This window comes from Paralichthys olivaceus, chromosome 3 (genome assembly GCF_024713975.1).
Source record: "Paralichthys olivaceus isolate ysfri-2021 chromosome 3, ASM2471397v2, whole genome shotgun sequence".
NCBI classification, from domain to species: domain Eukaryota; kingdom Metazoa; phylum Chordata; class Actinopteri; order Pleuronectiformes; family Paralichthyidae; genus Paralichthys; species Paralichthys olivaceus.
This window is the reverse complement of record NC_091095.1, coordinates 16,632,588-16,651,528: the sequence shown is the minus strand read 5'-3', so window position 1 is coordinate 16,651,528 and position 18,941 is coordinate 16,632,588. Positions and strand designations below refer to the sequence as shown.

General features: G+C 40.3%; 1 protein-coding gene across 5 annotated transcripts in view; it reads right to left on the bottom strand.

The window, feature by feature from the left end:
- Window positions 1-18,941, bottom strand: part of atp8b3 (ATPase phospholipid transporting 8B3) — a 34,038-nt gene that overhangs the window by 1,208 nt on the left and 13,889 nt on the right. Inside the window, exons 2-29 of one of the 5 annotated variants that reach the window (XM_069522223.1) lie at window positions 18,269-18,499; window positions 18,019-18,111; window positions 17,675-17,733; window positions 17,164-17,255; window positions 16,880-16,993; window positions 15,166-15,264; window positions 14,458-14,519; window positions 13,533-13,605; window positions 13,361-13,431; window positions 12,535-12,626; window positions 12,289-12,447; window positions 10,710-10,798; window positions 10,425-10,618; window positions 9,831-10,039; window positions 8,216-8,247; window positions 7,960-8,116; window positions 7,294-7,482; window positions 7,042-7,154; window positions 5,087-5,254; window positions 4,705-4,816; window positions 4,544-4,619; window positions 4,318-4,441; window positions 3,848-4,034; window positions 3,507-3,730; window positions 3,324-3,407; window positions 3,015-3,239; window positions 955-1,093; window positions 542-672 (exon numbers count right to left, since the gene is read on the bottom strand). In XM_069522223.1, coding sequence (XP_069378324.1) covers window positions 542-672; window positions 955-1,093; window positions 3,015-3,239; window positions 3,324-3,407; window positions 3,507-3,730; window positions 3,848-4,034; window positions 4,318-4,441; window positions 4,544-4,619; window positions 4,705-4,816; window positions 5,087-5,254; window positions 7,042-7,154; window positions 7,294-7,482; window positions 7,960-8,116; window positions 8,216-8,247; window positions 9,831-10,039; window positions 10,425-10,618; window positions 10,710-10,798; window positions 12,289-12,447; window positions 12,535-12,626; window positions 13,361-13,431; window positions 13,533-13,605; window positions 14,458-14,519; window positions 15,166-15,264; window positions 16,880-16,993; window positions 17,164-17,255; window positions 17,675-17,699 — 3,240 coding nt within the window. In that variant the 5' untranslated portion in view covers window positions 17,700-17,733; window positions 18,019-18,111; window positions 18,269-18,499. The remainder of the gene's footprint in view (window positions 1-541; window positions 673-954; window positions 1,094-3,014; window positions 3,240-3,323; window positions 3,408-3,506; window positions 3,731-3,847; window positions 4,035-4,317; window positions 4,442-4,543; window positions 4,620-4,704; window positions 4,817-5,086; window positions 5,255-7,041; window positions 7,155-7,293; window positions 7,483-7,959; window positions 8,117-8,215; window positions 8,248-9,830; window positions 10,040-10,424; window positions 10,619-10,709; window positions 10,799-12,288; window positions 12,448-12,534; window positions 12,627-13,360; window positions 13,432-13,532; window positions 13,606-14,457; window positions 14,520-15,165; window positions 15,265-16,879; window positions 16,994-17,163; window positions 17,256-17,674; window positions 17,734-18,018; window positions 18,112-18,268; window positions 18,500-18,941) is intronic. The other 4 variants (XM_020081326.2, XM_069522222.1, XM_069522220.1 and 1 more) reach the window with 4 other exon arrangements.

Sequence of the window (18,941 nt, the reverse complement as noted above, 5' to 3'; positions counted from 1 at the left end):
CAAAGTGAAAGGGAGGGTTTTCATGTTTCAGTTGTAATGTAATTCATATTTGTCAGGATCTTTACCCTATAAATCACATTGTCAATAGTTTAACAGTGCTGATGTCCTTTATCTCCCCTTCAGCATAATATTCACTCTATCCCAGAGTGGCTCCATCTTTGGGCAAAATTTGTGTATGATTTGCATCTGTGCTGCCCCATGATTGCTGTTTTAAAATTAGTTTGCTTTGGATATTGTGATATTTAATATTTGAATATTTGTATTTGAATATTCACACACATGTCAATAACAAGATACAGCAGCAGGCATGGATTTCTGTCAGAAAGAACTCAAATCATTGAGAAAAATACTGAAAATATATTGTAACCAATGAGAACAGCTGAGTGAGGTGACCAGACAGAAATGTAAAAGCCTTTAATTGTTTGAAAATAGTCTTAGATAAATAGCCTGTTACGTGCTTATTTGCCCCACAGATTAATATTTTTATTTGCATATACACTACTTTTCTCATTTGTGTTTTTTTCCCATGCCGATCTCTCACCTTATGTTTGTCTTGGGCCACAAGGATGACATTGAGAGCATGAGCGGTAAACGAGGGCAAAACAGATGTCCAGGCTGTAAGCAAAGCCGTGAGCCACACAACCGGATCGATGAAGGCCTTTTCAGACGTGCCTGATGAAAATCACATGCAGAGCAAATTAAACCTTTTCACAGACATAATGTCAGATCACTCATTTCATCAGATCAAAGGAAAACCACATTAAACGATCATTGAAAACAACATTTCATGCTGTGCCCTAAGTTTTTATCTATGTTCTTCAAATATTGGATCGTCTCTATTCGAATCAAAACCAGCACTTGCAGCAGTAATGAGATTTTAAAACGGCCACAGCAAGGAGAGACATGACTCAGATATGAATGAAGAGCAGGGCTGCGATAAGAAGAGACGTGTACCAAGAAAATAATAGTCGCTGGGTGATCTCTCAAACAGGCGGGTGCTCTGGGTGATCCTGGTACAAATGAAGTACAGCACCACAGAGACAAACACAGCTGCGATATTGATCTTTGTCCAGTATCTGGTCACCAGCACAATCTGACAAAGAAAAACAGGAATTACAAGAGCATGGTACATGTGGATCTGTACAGTGACTATCAGGAAGAAAGTAACAGTTTGATAGAACAATATTTTTTAACATTAAATTAGATTAAATAAGGTCTTTTTAATACTTTTCAGTTCTGGTGAAACTTTCTACAAACTTATAACAGTTTTCTGTAGAGCTCCCAACTGTATTAGACTGTAGGTAAGGATGGACAACATGACTGCTCCGGAAAAGTAATGCCAACGTGTCTTGATCAACCCCTGGTGACTCACTGCAGTACGAGTCATAAACCCTACCACCTCCATGTTAGCAGATGGCACATGGCCCAAAGGAAAATGTCAAATTGCAGGTTAAATAACTGTATTTGTCTTTTGATAACATTGGAATCATTTCTGGAAGAGTTGGAGATACAATGTCCATCTTTATACACAGTCTATTGTAATTATAACAATAAAAGATAATCTTACATTTGAATATTTCCTGTATGGGGTAGGGTTGAGCAGGAGGTAAGGCCCAAAAACTGAGAGAAAATCTATGTAACATTCCTGTTCACATACAGTATATGTAGCAACAGAGCAGGCCTGGCAAAGACCGACAAATAATACTTTCAAACAAATAAATAATTAATAGAAGAAATAACTGGAGCTCTCGCGGGTTTCTCCACCCGTCCTTCCCTTCTCTCTAAATTCAACCAAACAGAGCACAGGGCCAGCCTCTTCCTTTATAAGACCTGGATCATACTAACACACATTGTTTAGAATTTGATAATCAATTGTCCAACAGGAGATAAACTCCTTGTCCACACGACATCCAAATATTCACGTATGAATTACAAAACAAGTTAAAAAACATTTTAAGCAAGAACGCATTTAAAAGGAAATGAAAATAGCATTGCTTGTTGTGAAACAAATTCAACACCCCTCCAATGTTTTTCCACTTGGTACCTTCCCCCGGGAACACCTGTTCATTAGCCAATGGGTGCCGTGGCAACGGGTTTGACACTTCCGGGTTTACGCTGTACAACACACTTACGTCACAGGAGAAGTTGGCGAGAAACAATTGGTTTTTTCTCGATTCACATCTTAAATAAGGAACAAGGGAGTGTGCAGTAATAAGGATGGTCTCTGGATCTGTTGTATACTACTATGTGTGCTTTGTGAACGTTATGAATACACAGTGTTGTCTTGGCAGGTCTGAATACATTAGCTAACAGGTACTAAAACTATGTGAAATACCACTACAGCAACTAAGCAGATCATGATAAAACAAATCTCAAGAAGGGGAAAAGGTTAAATATTCAGTCCGAGAATGAGCAAGCTGCCTGACTGTAAAATGACCTGAGTTTATTATCAGATGTAGCACCTACCACAATTTAAACCTCCCAAAGAAACAGGAAAGTCTTTTCCCAGAGTCCATTCTGATTACTTGAAGTACACCTTGTATTTACTGTTCAGGTTACCACTACCATGCTGTGGTGATATATATGACACAATACATGAACCTAGCTGAACTGTATCCTAAGCAGTTAATGAATTACATTTTTATTATAATCTATCTATCTATCCATCTATTATCTTCTATATATCCTCTATTTATCGATCTCCTACCTTATATATATCTTATGTCTATCTTCTGTCTTCTGTCTATCTTCTGTCTTCTATCAATCTTATCCGTCCATCTATCTATCTTATCTATGGATGGGACGTTGGCCAAGAAAGAACCCATTAAGTTTTAGTGTGGATCTGGAAAAAGGGAAAAAAGCTTGTTTCCCCTTCACTTTCTTTAAGATTGTGAGATAGGGATTTTTTTCTCAGCATTCATAATTACATTTAAACTGTTAAAATTGTAACTTTCCTTGTTTGTTCAATGATGTTTTATCATCTGCAATTTCTTTAAAAATGACTTGTTCCTGACCTCAATTGTGGCAGTGAACGTGGCTGCCATGGAGACCGTGACCGACATGGTCTGGTAGTCAAAGGCTGTGTTGTAGAAAACTCCAAGCGGGATGAAGAAGAGAATGAGGGAAGAGTAGAGGGCATGGAGGAGCGACAAGGACAGCATCAGAGGGCTGGAGAGCTCCTGTCTCTGTCCTGACTTGTACAGCTCCGGCCACTTCAGGCTGCTCTCTGCACTCACGTCCTGTGAGGGACACGTAGAGGCAGCGGGAGAATCATGACAGGAATCTTCATGTGAGTAATCTTCTGATAACAACCTCATTCTCACCTGTTCAAAGAAGGCCAGACACATAACTGGGAAAACTGTGTAGAAGACTGTGTAGAAAGCGATGAACCATGTCTCATACAGAGACTACAGGAAAGAAACAGGCAGTTCAATAAAAGCAAGATGATCATTTCAATTCATAGACTGTTAGGCTCATGTCGTGAATGTAATCCATGTGTGACTAACCTGAGCACTGAAGCCATTGAAGAAGCCAAACCATATGTGCACAAAAGCAAAGCTACAGGTCTTGAACAGGAAGTAGCGCAGGAAGAGGGAAATGCGCCTGTATGACCAGCGCCCGTGGATCAGTAGCAGCCTCTGCAGGAACCTGAACTGGGACAAAGCAAAGTCTGCGCTCTGCACTGCCTGACCTCCCTCCACTCCTGCCAGTCCCACACCCACATGAGCCGCTGGTGGATGGTACAAAACGGAAGAGAAAAGTGAAAAAGTAAAAAAGTGACACTGATCAGTAGGTTTTGTCCACAGTGCACGTGTTCTCTGTCATCGTTCCATGTTGCATGACCTACTCTTGATCATGTTTACGTCATTGGCGCCGTCCCCGATGGCCATGGTGACTGAGCTGGTGTGTTTCCTGACCAACTTGACGATGTCAGCCTTCTGTCCAGGTGTCACACGGCAGCACAGCACCGACTGACACTGTTCTGCCACACTCATGAACGTGGACCCCCATTCTGGTCTCTGTTCAAACTCTGCCTATAAGGTAAGCATCCTCAATCAGCTCATTACTGGTAATATTTGTATTAAACAAGTCTGCATTTCGAATATGTAGAGGAGTTGCCATATTTATCCTCACCATGGAGCCTATGTTTTCACTGCATTTTGTTTCAATTTTGGAGAGGATCTAGATAAACGGGCAACAAACCTCTCCAATGCTCTGATGTAACAACACAACTTTTCAGGAGTCAGTCACAAACTATATTTGATGACAGCTATTCGTCCATCTGCAAACATATTAATTAATCTATTCGGTGTTTACCAGCTCAGGTCCAGTGAGGACCACAGCAGTCTTTGCCCCAGACGTTTTCGTGTCTACAGCCCACAGCTCCATCTGCCTGGCCTTGAGGAAACTGACCCCTGGGTCTGGGGCCTGGAGTATCTGCCTGTAGGGGCAAACACACAGAGATCAATGAGAGGTTGTGTGTGTGTGTGTGTGTGTGTGTGTGTGTGTGTGTGTGTGTATTTGTATTTGTATCATTGCTAACCTCAGCTCCTGCCATTCCAGTAATCTTGTGTCAGGATCTAGTAGTTTGCAAGAATATGCGATATTCACAGCAGTCTCTGCAGGAAAGAGAGAAACCACAGTGAGACTTAGTTTTCATGTAGCTGCCATTCCTCCTCCTCCTACTCCAGTATGCAATAATACCTTTTTTGTCCCCAGTTAGTACCCATACTTTGAGACCAGCCTGTTGGAGTAGAGCAATTGTCTCAGGGACTCCCTCCTGGAGCCGGTCCTCGATAGCTGTCACCCCCAGGAGCTACAAAACATGAAAGTCAACATTTGTTTTATGACAAACCTAATAGAATGAAATAACACATAGGAAACAAGGGTTCTATTTTCTTTAAGAACAACTTTTTCTCTTTTTAAGAAACTTGATTCAGGGATTATTAAAGGACAGAAATCCTTAGACACAAGCTTGATTTAAAATGGTTATCTGTGTGGGTTGGGCCATGTCAATAATAAGCTATACCATGCTAAACGGCGGATTGACAATAAACATATAAAATCACACGGAGGAGCAGCCCACCTGCATATCCTGCTCCATCTCATCATACAGCTTTTCCAGCACAGCGTCACGGTCACAGGTCGCCATGGCAGCAGACTGGGCCAGAGTTTTACTCCATTGCTTCCACGATGCCTCAGGAACAGATCGAACCGCAACGCACAATGTCCTCAGACAGGCCTGAGAAAACAGCTGACAGGAGATACGTTAACTGGTTATTTGATTGGCTGCACATTATTTACTGAGTGATCTGCCAGGCACAAGTGAAGTATCGACAGATAAAACACAAGATATGTATTTTAGCATATGCATGCAAGCCTCAACTATAGTCTCAGAAGGACTAATGTGGAGATAACTGGTCTAATATTTTCTTTTAAGTGATCTTTGACTTCCCTCAAAACTGTGCTTAGCCTTTTTAAGACCAAAACTAATGACATTTAATATCAACATGTCACAACAGATATGAAGGAATATCAGAATACTGTTATAATTTACTCTTCCCGATAATTGAAGATAAGGTGAAGTAGCCATATAAGATGAGATAAGACTTTATCAATCCCAAAGGAAACTCTTGTGCCAGCTTGCTCCAAGATTACAGAACAATATGAAGAAGAATAGAATGCTGTAAAAAAAAACTATAAAGAATTAAGTCTAAAATATAAGTGAAGAAAAAACAAAAGTAAAAGTGTATTTTGTGAAAAAACAATTAAGAGAAATCAAATTAAGAGAGAGAAACTAATTATTAGCTATAGAGGCAGAAAATGAAACATATTCATATAAAAATATTGGACATGATATTGAAATCAATTGAAATATTGCACACAATATTGAATTAATAAGATGATGAAGAGAATAATCATTGAAACATCACGTTTTCTCTAAAACTACAGACAGAGAAGGGTATCCAGTCTTTGCCACAGCCGAGCTGAGTGTACTGTGATAAATTCTGTTTATTGCATCAGTTCATTGGTCTAATTTGTAGTTTTATTACAGCGTGCTAATATTTATATCATTGAGAAATAACTAAAACCCACAGAGTATTCAATGTACAATGAGAGTAGGCATAAAAATTATATTGATATTCAATAAGACATATTTAAGACCTAGTACATAATATTCTAATCTATGCCTTAAATGCCAATAATTGAATACTAAACTTTTTAAGACTCTATATACACCTATCCTTAAAATGTTTTAAATTAATTTGATAAAAAACATTTTGGTGCCTTAAAAAGTCAGAAATATGTAAAAATAATATGCTCTAATTCTTAAGTACGTTTAAGTTGGTCTTAATTATGTTAATGTTCAGTGTTTAGTTAACTGATAAGGTCAGTTAAACCATGAACAAGACCAACTTGGAACTGATACAAACTCACTGTAATAGAATTGGTGACAAAGACAATAGTCACCTACTGTCTCTGTCTGTAGTGAGATAATGTGGTGTTACAAGGGTTATTATCTACCCAGCTGCTTCACCTTCTTTCACTTATAATGAACTGTAAGTAACTCTGGGACTCTGATATTCCTTCATAACTGTTGCACTTGTCAAGTCTTGAAATTAACTTGTTGAAACCTGCAGAAAGCCTGAATGTCCAGCTACTGCCAGCAGCCACTTAGCTTAGCTCAAAGAACAGAAATAGGGGAATGAGCTTAGTTCAAAGGTAACAACAATCCTGCTTCTACCAGCACCGTTCAAGTTAAAGTTAAAGATGGACACACTTTATCTTGTTTGCTAAACCTTTAAAGAAAGACTGTAAAAATGAAAAAAAACTACTGTGTTCAGGGCTATGTCTTGACCAGGCCAAAGGGCAGCGCACAGCCATCAACAAGACTTTAGTTTTACAAGAACTGTAATGTTGAACTGCTTAACACTGAAATGTGGACCAAAAATATACCCTGACACTGTGCCATATAAATAGTAGGCTCAGTAGGTGTACTGTGCAGCCCACACTATTGGTTCAGAAGCAACTCCAGTTCACCTCAAGCGCTCTTTCTGTCCGTTCTTGATACGGCGAGTCCTTCTGCAATCTCTCCAAGATCACAATGTCCGCCCCTTTACAGTACAGCTTTAACCCACCCTCTGGCTCCCGAACTGGAAAACAACACAAAACCAGTATGGATTGATTTATTCAGAAAAGAAAATGACAAAGTAGAAGTTAGTGCAAGTATAATACAAAACATTGGACAGTTGAGGAGATTTTGTTGGTCTGTGTTTAGAGGGCAACCCTCACCCAGTACAGACATACGTCTCCTTTGGCTGGTGAAGTCCAACAGCGCCAGCAGCTGATACTGTCGAGAGACCCCGAGCTCAGAGACTTTTATGAAGTCTCTGGTCCGAGAGAGAAAGACCCAGCCCAGCTCCCTGGCTGCACCGACAAGAGTCTCCTCGTCCGGAGATGCAGACTGGTAAACCGGAGACTCTGCAGGAAATTAGTCAGGACACAAGATGGAAGTGAACACTTTGTCCTGCAGGAATGATCCATTGTGTCTGTCAGTAACTTTAGACGTGCATTGGATTCAGGCCAGAAACTTAGTGTTAAAAACATAATTCTGACAAAATGTAGTCTCCTTTCAAATTTTGTTGAAACTGGACCAAGTGGTGTCTAAGATTACAGATGGTGATATACAGTATTTTGACTATAACACTACTATCAGACCAGTCAGTATAATACAAGAACACAATGGAAACAAGAGTCACACAAGGAGATTTCATGAAATATCAGACCTGTGGGGTCGGCTTGACTATTTTATCAAATGAGGACAACAACTCAGTTACCTCCACAGAGGATGCTATGTTTTTGTTTGCATTTGGGAAAAAATATCAGTGTTCGTTAAATGCATGCAATGTGGCAACAGTGGATGTTAACATTTGTTAACGAGATTACTAACAAACTCACCTTCCTTCCACTCTGCCATGACAGTGTGACACAGACACAGTGCAGTGAGGAACTGTCTGCTGAGCGGACACTGCTCTCCTCTGAGCTTCACCACCAGGCTAGGAGCGGACATGTACAGACCACCACACGAGAACGGGTTCCAGCTCAAGTCCATGGGCTGCAAAAGAGTGACAACAGGCATATAAGCAAAGAAATCCAAAATCTGAGGGAAGATTAGATCAAACAAGATGCAAATTTGAGAGGAATAATATTGTACCTCCACATCCTCTGCTCTGAGTGATGCATCACCTGTGAACATAAGGAATTATTTAAAATGGATGCAAAGAAAATACAGACAGACAGACAGACAGACAGGGGGTCTAAAGCAGGAAATGGTTCAGACATACGACATATGGTTGATGTGATTCCCACATGGTTTCAGTTACAGTTGTTCGTCTGCGGGCAGAGCGGCTGTTAAATATTTAGCAGACAGACTCGTAGCTGTTGAATCTGAGCATGTTAAGTGTCTCCTGTTGTCTCTCTCTGTGGTTTGGGTCAGGCCGCAACCCCAGAGGGATCTTTGTTCCACTGTCAGCCGGTGAGGAAACTCTGCTCATTATCAAAGTATATGCTTCATATACTTATATACGTATATGCTAATACTCCAGGAAGAATATCCCTTTGTTTGTACAACAGGATAAAATGTTTTAACTTCACATATTCTTGGAGACAGATTAGACACAATCAGGTGCCAAACAAACACTTGAGTGAACAAATATCTGAGCGTCTCACATACACTCATGTTGTTTTTATAAAGGACACATTAGTTAGAGCTTTTTAACTTTTGTTTTAATCACAGTAAAGCACTTCTCTTTTATTTAACAATGGAGACGTGTTCAGCCTCTGTCACTTTTTCTCCCTATCAGAGTTTCAATCTACAGTATTAAGGAATTATAAAGAAAAAATACCTACCTAAAAACTTCTATTGAATTGAGCAGGTATAATAACTGTTATATTATAATATATCTCTATTTTCTTATCAATAATGATTTGCATCTTGGCTTACTGGCATATCCACAATGTTGTTATGGATATATACTGTCTGTGAAATATAAAATGAATAACAAATAGAAATAAATGTTATAATAACTGTTACAGGGTTTCTAATTTGAGGGGGTTTACCTTGGCCAAGGTGGTTATCTTTTAATTGTTGTATATTTATTTGCTTGCAGGATTATGCAAAATCTACTGAACACATTTTCTTCAAAACTCAGTGGAAGGGTGGGTAGTGGGCAAATATGGAACAGATTATATTAAGGGGTCATAATATTTTTTTTCTCTATTGTGAATTTGTCATGAAATAACACAGAGATCTTGATCTTGAAGCGTGCTAAAAAGAATGAAGTCTTGTTATCTGTCTCAACTTTATAGTCAACCATGGCTATTTCTTGACATAGTAATTATCATTAACATTACAAATAAAGTTGCTAAAAATCTTTTTACGAGGCATTTTGAGTGCATGTTTCATTCTTTACTTGTTGTACATCCTGTTGAAACTATATTCTTGTGTAAATCTAGAAGGGCACTCAGATATAGCTCTGCCAAGGATAAGAAAGAGACCCTTCTCTTTCTTCCACCTAGTTTCAATAAAATCAGTTCAGTAGTTTTTGCGTAACCCTGCAAACAGACAGACAAACAGCAATGTAAACATGAGCTCATGGCAGATGTAATAAAAGAGCTGGGGGACGTGGAGAACAAAAAAAAAGAAATCTCTGCCTGCCTGTTAACTGTGAGGTCAGGCACTTTGTTTTGAGCTGGCTATGGGCTGGAAATTTCATATAAAAAAATTAACTTCTGTATATAATTGTGAAATATAATGACTATTTTGTTACCGTAGATCTCCCCAGCTATGCAGCACTGTCTGAAGAGCAGACGGTTCTGAGTTAGTGTCCCGGTTTTGTCGCTCAGCAGGTATCCCACTTGGCCGAGCTCCTCATTCAGCGAGGTGTTCCTGGCCTGGGCCTGTCTGTCCGCCTGCTGCCAATACATCTCTATGTCCCAGCCAATAAACAGGCTGTGGACCGTGTGGATCAGCTCAAACCTGTGGACACATGGGCATGGAAGACAAGGCAGTGAACACGCAAACAAGTGCGTGCAGTTGGGGTAGGACAAAATATCGATACAGCAATGTATAATCACCCACGATTGTCTTTACTTATTATTCTTATATATTATATTTTTGTGTGTTTTGCCAGTTTATGTTTATTTTACAATGGAATGATGGCACAGTTGGACATTGCCAAGTAACATTACGTTTGTGTGATTGATGTGATGACTGTCTTGCAATATGTCAATTATCACAGACTGGCTGTATTGTGATATCGGAATAATTATCGCATCGTAATGTATTGTGTATCAGAAGTTGCACTGCAATCCCCACCCCTAGTGTGCGTATAAGATTGTGCAGTATGGCAGATGTAACTAACGAGATGTAGAGAGCTATGGGCATAGCTGGGCTGAGCAGGATGATGTAGCTCCAGTAGGTGAGGAAGCCGGTGTAGACTGGATTGCCGTTAGCCACCAGAACAGACAGAACATTTGTGTGGCTCATGACCTGAATGGAAAACACACCGCTGCCGATGGCGAGAAGCAGAGCTGTCAGCAGCACAGTGACGACTATCTGTAAACCCAGAATAAAGACAAACATTGTATATGAACAGTACACTGCAGCGCTTCACAATCGTCATCCCTCTCCTTTTTCACTCACTCACCCCGATCACCACGAAGTTGAAAACTTTCTCAGTTTGCGTTGTCTTCACTCTCAGTTTCCCGCAGTTCCTCAGGATCTTGGTGTCCGCGCCTGATGCAGAAGAAGATTGCTATTAGATGTGAGGAGGCCATCCTGCAGCCAGAGGGCGAGAGTTCGAGTTCCAGTGTCAGCGAGCATCTGCTGATGTGCCCTTGAGCAGGATGCTGAATCCCTATCAGCTCTGGGGGTGTGTGACCCCGCTGCTGAGAGGTCAGAGGAAAGAAAGATTCTCCCTCGCGGGGATCAATAAAGTATAACATGAGGTTTTCCAGTGGTGTTGTCTCAGTCTCTCGTAGGCTGCTGAAAGAAAATGAGCTGAACGTGTGAAAATGACAAAACTGAGAATGTGTCACATCGTCAAAGTGTTCAAGGACTGAAAACTGATGATAACATGTCAACCTAGATCAAGCTTCATTTAAAGTAAGCTAAGTCAAGTGTCGTGTCTGTGTGTGTGTGTGTGTGTGTGTGTGTGTGTGTGTGTGTGTGTGTGAGGAAGGTGAAGAGTTATAATCAGGCTAAACTGGGGTCAGACATTCTCCTATGAATGGTATAAAACCCATCTCTGGAAGAATTTGATCTATTGATCTGCTTCACCAGAACTGAAAGGGTCACAGCAGTGACACCTACGCCTGGTTCAGTAATATCCGATCAATGATCACTTAAAGGAGAGGAGGTGTCTGTAATCAGCCAGATGTTAGCAGGGCCCATCCTGCAAGAGTGAAGTACTGTCCATAATTAGCAGTATAATGTATTCCACATAATAAAATGTGTCATTGAAGGGATTGGAAGCCACAGTAGGAGGTGAAATGAGGGTGGCATTTTATTTCTTTTAATACACACGTCTGTGAAGCATTGGGCATTTATCAGTGGTTGGTGGAATTTTGTTTTTGGGTTGTAGGTCAGTTCGTCCAATTCTTGTGAACATCATCTCAAGAAAGTCTAGAGGGAATTTCGTCAAATTTGGTTCAGACCTTCACTTGGACTCAGAGAAAAACTCATTTGATTTTGGTGGTTGAGAGCCAGAGGTTAAGGTCACACTGACCTGAACACGATAGCTCAAGAACGCCTTGAGGGAATTTCTTCAAATTTGGTAAAAATGTTCAATTGGACTCAAAGATGAACTGATTACATTTTAGTGGTCAAAAGTCAAGTTCACAGTGACCTCATGTTGTTTTGAACATGATATTTTAGGAACACCCACGGAATTATGGCACAAACATTCACTCAGACTCAAGGATGACCTGATTAGAATTTGATGGTCAAAGGTCAACTGGGACCTCACAACAACATGTTTTGCCTCATGAACTATCTTTACCACGCCCTAAGAGAATACTTTCAAATCTTGCACAAATGTTCATGAAGACTCACAGATTAACTGATTAGATTTGGGTTGAAAGAGGTCAAAGTGGCCCCAAAAGACATGTTTTTGGCCTCTTGTAAATGAAATATCAAGTCTGCTTTGTAGGGAATTTAGATCAGTTGTAACTTGGACTCAAAGATGAATTGATTTGATTACACAGAATAAATGACTCTGGATGTACCAGTGTATATGGCCAGGCCGTAAGCGAACTCTGTGTTGCGTAGGACTGTTCCCCTCAGGAGGATGTGCTGGCTGTCCAGCAGATGACACTCTCCCCGCCAGTGCAGCTCTCCTCTGAAGGTGTACAGGCGACTGTTGGGCTCCTCACACAGCACAACACCTGTGAAATCAGAGGTTATTTCTTCCATTTCTATTCTACTTTAAAATGTGCATATGTGGAACCTGCATTCTTGATAGAAAACACCACCATCGAATGCAGCAAGGGTCTCCTCCCTGGGGTGAGAGGTCAGCTCAGAATGTGTGGCACCGACCGCCTGCCGGTACTTGAGGTTGGTCTCACTGCGTACGAAAGAAATAACTTTCAATTCAATCAACCGGTCCACGCTGAAGAGTTGACCCACAAATCAGATACAGTACTGAAAAGTCAGGCAAGTTAATAATCACATTAAGAGTCTTGTATTCTTAATTTATTGTTTAAGTAGCAAAATGAGGAGTTTTCCATCAAGTTTAACCATCCAAAATGAAGGCTCATATAACAGTGTTGACCGTGCACCAAACCAAATCACTCTTTAACATCTCTGACCGTTTCAGCAAAATGAAAAAATCACATGCTCAAACTAACACCATTCTTTCACTGATCACATTTGTTCCTTTAGGGATTACACTGATCACTATTATGTGTCTCAAAATGTATGGTGCAGCTTTTACCCATGTTTTGCATTGAGACCCAAGAACTCAGGCAGCTAACATCAGTATCCCCAAAGAAATCAATTCTTAAAACATATTAATTATTTCTGCAATTATTTTGAACTATGATGTATTTTAATTGTGTGAAATTTGAAATTGCAAATAAAATTAAAATTGTATTTAGTTTTATTGTATAACCCTTTTTATCAGTTTTATTGTATATAGCATAAAAACGCACCACCACCACTACTATGAAGTTAATATAATCATATACGTAACTTATAGTTATTATAAGATGAATCAATGAAGGAATTGTCAAACAGTTTTCAGCAGAATGAGGCATTAATCAGAGTGAGCAGATTGATACAGCTGACTGTGATGCTTACCCGTCGATGTCTGCCGTCTCCACATAACACAAACTGTGAGGCTCTGAACTGTACAGGAGGAGAAGGTCTGCCTGTGAGGAAAGAAAGAAAACAGAACAGAGTAAGACAAACTAACAATTAATTGATCAGACACTTTGTTGTCTTTGTTGTCTTTATAAATTAAGCATCTTACAGGGATGACTTGGTCTTTGTGGATTCGCAGAACGTCTCCCACACACAGGTCCCTCCACTGTGCTGAGTAGAAACTGATGCATAGAACTGATATTTACATTTGAAAAGAAAAGGTGATATTTGCTTGTCTCTAAAGACTAACTACTCTACAAGCACAACACTCAACTTGAAATTGATCCGATTGATACATTTACTAGAAACAAAGAGACAAAATAATATCTCCACCTCCAGAATTAAAAATGGTGGACTCTACTTTCCCTATAAAACACTACACAATGTTTATGTAAATCACAAGAAAGTTATAAATGAAATGATGTGATGTGGAAGGTTTGATTCTTATCAGTAATGTGTGTTAACCCATTACATTTCTGGCCTGGATCTGGACAAAGGATCGAATCCAGGAATTTTTTATCACAATTTCTTTTATCACTTTCTTTAACATTGTGACGTCACTGACAGGGAATAATTCATGGATCTGGATGAAAAAACTGGCACATTTAAAGGACTGATTTGCTTTGGATGAAAAGTTCAGAAACACATGAGCTTCTTTTCAATACAAGCAAACTCTCTTTGTCTAATATTATCAAACGATGAACTTCCCCAGTAGTTACAGCACAGAGTAGGTCAGTGTAGAAATTCATATCTTTACATGTCAGCTCAGGAAATCATCACAAATCAAGCACAGTTAGAAACATAATGCGGGAAACATCCGTTAAGATATGAAAATATCTTATCAAAAAACCACAGTCATAGTTTTTCCCAGAAGGTGTAGACAATACTAAACACTGTGTTCTTGTCCTGCTTTATTGCACAAAGGGACCATCTAGGGATTCACTCATTCACACTTCATTAGAGCTTCATTAGAGGGCTGTCTCAAATGGGAACTGCACCGAGTCCTGAGAAAATAACACTGTCTTTGTCCTCACCTCTGGGAGATGAGTATGTCACAGGGTTGGGAGTTAATCTTAGAGTCACTGCGTCTCCTTGCCTGGACCAGAGATGGAGGGAGAAGAGAGGGAGAAAGACAGGCGGAAAGAGAGAGAATGAGATGGATTGAGAAGTGTGTCGTGGATGGAGGAGGAAAAAGAGTGATAGACAGGGAGCATGAGGGAGAGAGGGTGGCCGTGAAAGGTTGGACAAGAGAGAGTAGAGAGGAGAAACGCTATTACGGGGCTCTACAGTGACACCAGCAGGGAGATTTACACCCTCACCTAAATGATTAGTCAATAGAGAGGGGTCAAGCAAGCGTTTCACCCAGAGCTGTTAACGACCGTAACTCAGTGATGCACTTAACCAGAGAATTCTCCATGCAAAACATCACGCCTGCATTTAAAAGGAAAAGCTTTAATGATAGCAGGGAAAATTAATGCTGCGGGGATGACTGGTTTTGTCAATGTGGAGAGGACAAGGAGTCAATGAGGACAATGAAGGAGAGAAAAGAGTGCACGTAAGAGCCAGGTGCATAAATACATGCGTGCGGCCGGTCGTATATATGTGTTTGATATCATGCATTTGTGTGTGTGAGCATGTGCATTCATCGTGGAGGCATAGTCCATCTCCCAGACCCCCCACCCTGACAAACACACTACCCCAGATTGACAGAGGGGGGACGAGGGAGTGAGTGGCGTGCTCACCATGTCATTCGCGAGGTCTTTGAGGCCTCGCACGGTCAGCACGAGGAGCAGTGGCATGATGGTGATGTACCAGGGCACAGATGCAATGGCAGGGACACACTGCAAACAATGTGAAAACACACAGAGGAGGAGGAAGGAAACGTAACCACACACATTGTATAAACCACACACACACACACACACACACACACACACACATCAGCTGTGTTCATATATACCAAATGTTCATTTATCTCCAGTAGTTTAACCCTTAAATGTAATTCCACCATTTTCAGTATTAAAAAACATAAAACATTTATTTTGTTCCATATTCTCCATGATAATGAGATGATGGGAGGGTTGACACTGCCACGGATACGTCACTGTTAAGCAACATTTCATCACAGTTTTAGTTATTTGTGTTGTTAAAAAAACACTCCCTCTGATTCCAGTTTTTAGACCTAATTCCACTGTTTTTTGCTTAAAAACATGAATAATTTTTCCATTTTCTACAAGATAATGAGATTTCCTTTGGAGGATTAACATAGGCTGGAATATGTCGCTGATTAGCAATAACACTTTTTTTTAAAGTACCTCACAGAAATGTCCCCTCCCTAAAAACGGTATAAAACATTATATTTCAAATTAACAAAAATAAAGATTTTATTTTTTAAACAAATGTCATGTATGCCAGAAAGGACTAATGTGATCTCTTAACAGTTGTCAGGTTTAAGTACTTGTAGCAGGGTGGTAAATCCATCCTGTGGAAGACATGTATTTGGTTAAGAATGTTTTTCCTTCAAGATGAAGCCCTGAGGCTGCGACACAGAGAGTTGGTGTGAGCTGTGGATAAGCAGAGTTGCTGGTATGTGGTGCACAGCAAAACGCATCAATTTTATTTACTACATTTTTTATCTTATTATATTATGTAAATATAATAGACCCCCCCCCCCCTCTTGGCCGATCACTACAGTTATTTGTTTAGGAGCTGCTCTGTCTTATTGCCACCATATTTGATCATTTTAAGATTCTTCCTTTTTTCTTGTAAGGCTGTTGTTACACTGTGGATGTTTTTAATAAGTTTACTCTTGTTGTCTCTTTATGCTGATTTGTTTTAATGGTCTTTTATTTCGTTGTTGGTTTTTTTGAATCATTATTATATACTAGCTAGTATCACATCATAATTTAAGAGGAAAGAAATTAGTATGTGTACTCAGTGACATCAGATTGTCAATCTGTACAATCAGAGAAAATCCAGTTCTCTCTGACTGGTCCAGACATGGTTCTACTTTGTTTTGCTTTTCATGTTTTTTTGTGTGATTTTAGATTTTTCCAAAGTTTGGGGAATTTTTCGAGAGATAATGCAGAGTACTTTCTGAAAAAAAATCCGACATCTGGACAGTGCTTATATCTATGCACAGGTGAAAATTTTTATTGATCTGGGTACTGATCCAGATTTTGTGAATCTACATATGTATTTTTAGGTACTGTACGGTAACAAATATTCCTTTCAACTATATCAGAGGATGGATATATTGCTGATGTTCAATGTAAATATTTTGAGGAACATTTCTCTGAACATGCTACATGTGTCTGATGCAATACATGTGCCCTTCTAGGTTGAAAATAGTCAACATCAGACAGTAAATGTTGCAGCTTTGCTCATTAGACCACAGGTCAGATTTTTCAACATGAACAGAGAGAGTGAGAGAGAACTGCTGAGCCCTTATCTGACCTGCAACACCACCATGAGAAGGAAATAGAGATTGGCCACTCGCTGGAATTGTTCAAACAGCGTCAGGGGCAGAAAGGTCAGGGGGGAGTACTTGTAGCTGCGCAGCACATTGTCCTGACGACCATCGAGAAGAGCAACAGAGAGAGAGAGAGAGAGAGAGAGAGAGAAGCACAAGGGAAACACATACGCGTCAACACATTAACCTGCATCTCGATGCATCTTCCTGCCAACAGATGTTAGGGTACCATGTGAAGGAGAGGAAAGCTTGTGTAGCTCTGACTCACCGCGTAACGCCCCCAGCGGAAGCACAACAAGGATTTCTTCTGGTTGTGTTTGTGGTAGTGACGGCTGTTTGCCCTAACCTCCCATGAGAGGCCTGTGAGTCACACGGCAGTCAGAATATCAGTCCATCTCCGATTGCACATAGTGATTTAATGCATAATTTTCCTCAGCAGACAACAGGTGGATGTTCATGTGTATATGTGAGTGTGTTGTTGATGTGCAAGCGATCACTGCTGTTATCCATCTCAAAGGGATTCTTATACCCTCCATTCAGAGCATTGAGAAGCTAAACCTGATTCTGACCGCTTCTCCTTCACGCTACAGGAGAAACTTTCAATGTGGATGTGAAGGCCACAAGGTGCGAAACTCAAATGTTGTGTTTTTATGGATATGAATGATAAAAACATTGAACTTCTTTCTCTTCCACTTACATCTCGGTAAATTCAGTGAGATAGAGAGACAGTGGTGAAACAGCAGCTGAAGAAAAAAAGATGCAGATAAAGAGTAACGTACCAGATTCAGGACTCTCCTTGGCCATGACGACGTGTAGACGTTTGCAGGCTCCTGTTACACTACAAGAGGAGGACGACACAGTAAAACAACTGCTTCTGTCCCGTGCTAACATGCCCCTATCACTTTTGTTACTCATTACACTGTGTTACCAAGCTCACATGCATCATTCAACACAGACAGGAGGTTACAAAACACTGCTAATCTAAACAGACCCCCTGCCTCAGCCATCCTCCACTCACCACTTAATTACACTTGTCGGGTGTTACAAAGGTTATTTATATTAAACTCTAAGTCAGCTCAGGCCTTGTTTTTGTATTATGATGAAATACAGAGAAATATTGTACCAACTTCTCTGGATGAATCTCTGCTGTGGGCTGGAGGAGGGATCCCAGTGAGAGGGAACTGAGGCTGCTAAGATTCAAGTTTCGGCATCAAACCTGCGACAATTCAAACACAAGGAACTGCAGTGACTATTTTTGCCTGTTGTTTAGTCAAAACCTCAACCATGTCTGTCACCAAATTATTAACAAGACATTAAACAAGTGTGTAGCAAAATATAAATAACCAGTTCAATTCAGAGAGGAATACATTTACCTGCAGTGTTTTCCACTTCTACATATCCGTGTGACAGATCTGACCAATAAACCAAAGAGCTCCAGAGACCCAACTATACATTAACATGCTTGTTTTCATAACCACTGTTCACACATACACGTCAGTTTCATCCATCACCCTTCTCTCTTTGTCCACCACGGCTCTGCCTCGCTCCTCCTCCTCCCAGGTAAAGGCTCCAGTGTCACAGCCTATACTCCCCAAGCACCTCACCTGAGGAGAGACAGAGGAATGGAGGAGGGGCGCCAGGCCCATTAGAGAACAGGTATATCAAATCACTGTTTTGTTTGACTTTTTCTTTGCAGCTATTAAAACTGTAAGACTGTAAATGTTTTTAGTATTTAGGGATAAACTACCACAATCCAGACCCAGAAATATTGTACATATGATAAATGGATGATTTTCTTTTTTCAAACTAACCTAAACAGGAAGTCTTTGTGACAGTATGCTTTTGTACCATGACAACAGTGTAGTATTGGAGTATTGGCTTACAGGAATGTGAAGGCAGGAAGACTTTGCATTCACACTGGGCCAACACCCCAGTACTGCAGTACTCAGTAACTGCACTCCTTCTTGTTTGGTTTCTCACATAATCTTGTTTCATAGACAGAAATATAAATAATTACTTCTATTTTATGCTATATACTGTAGAAAT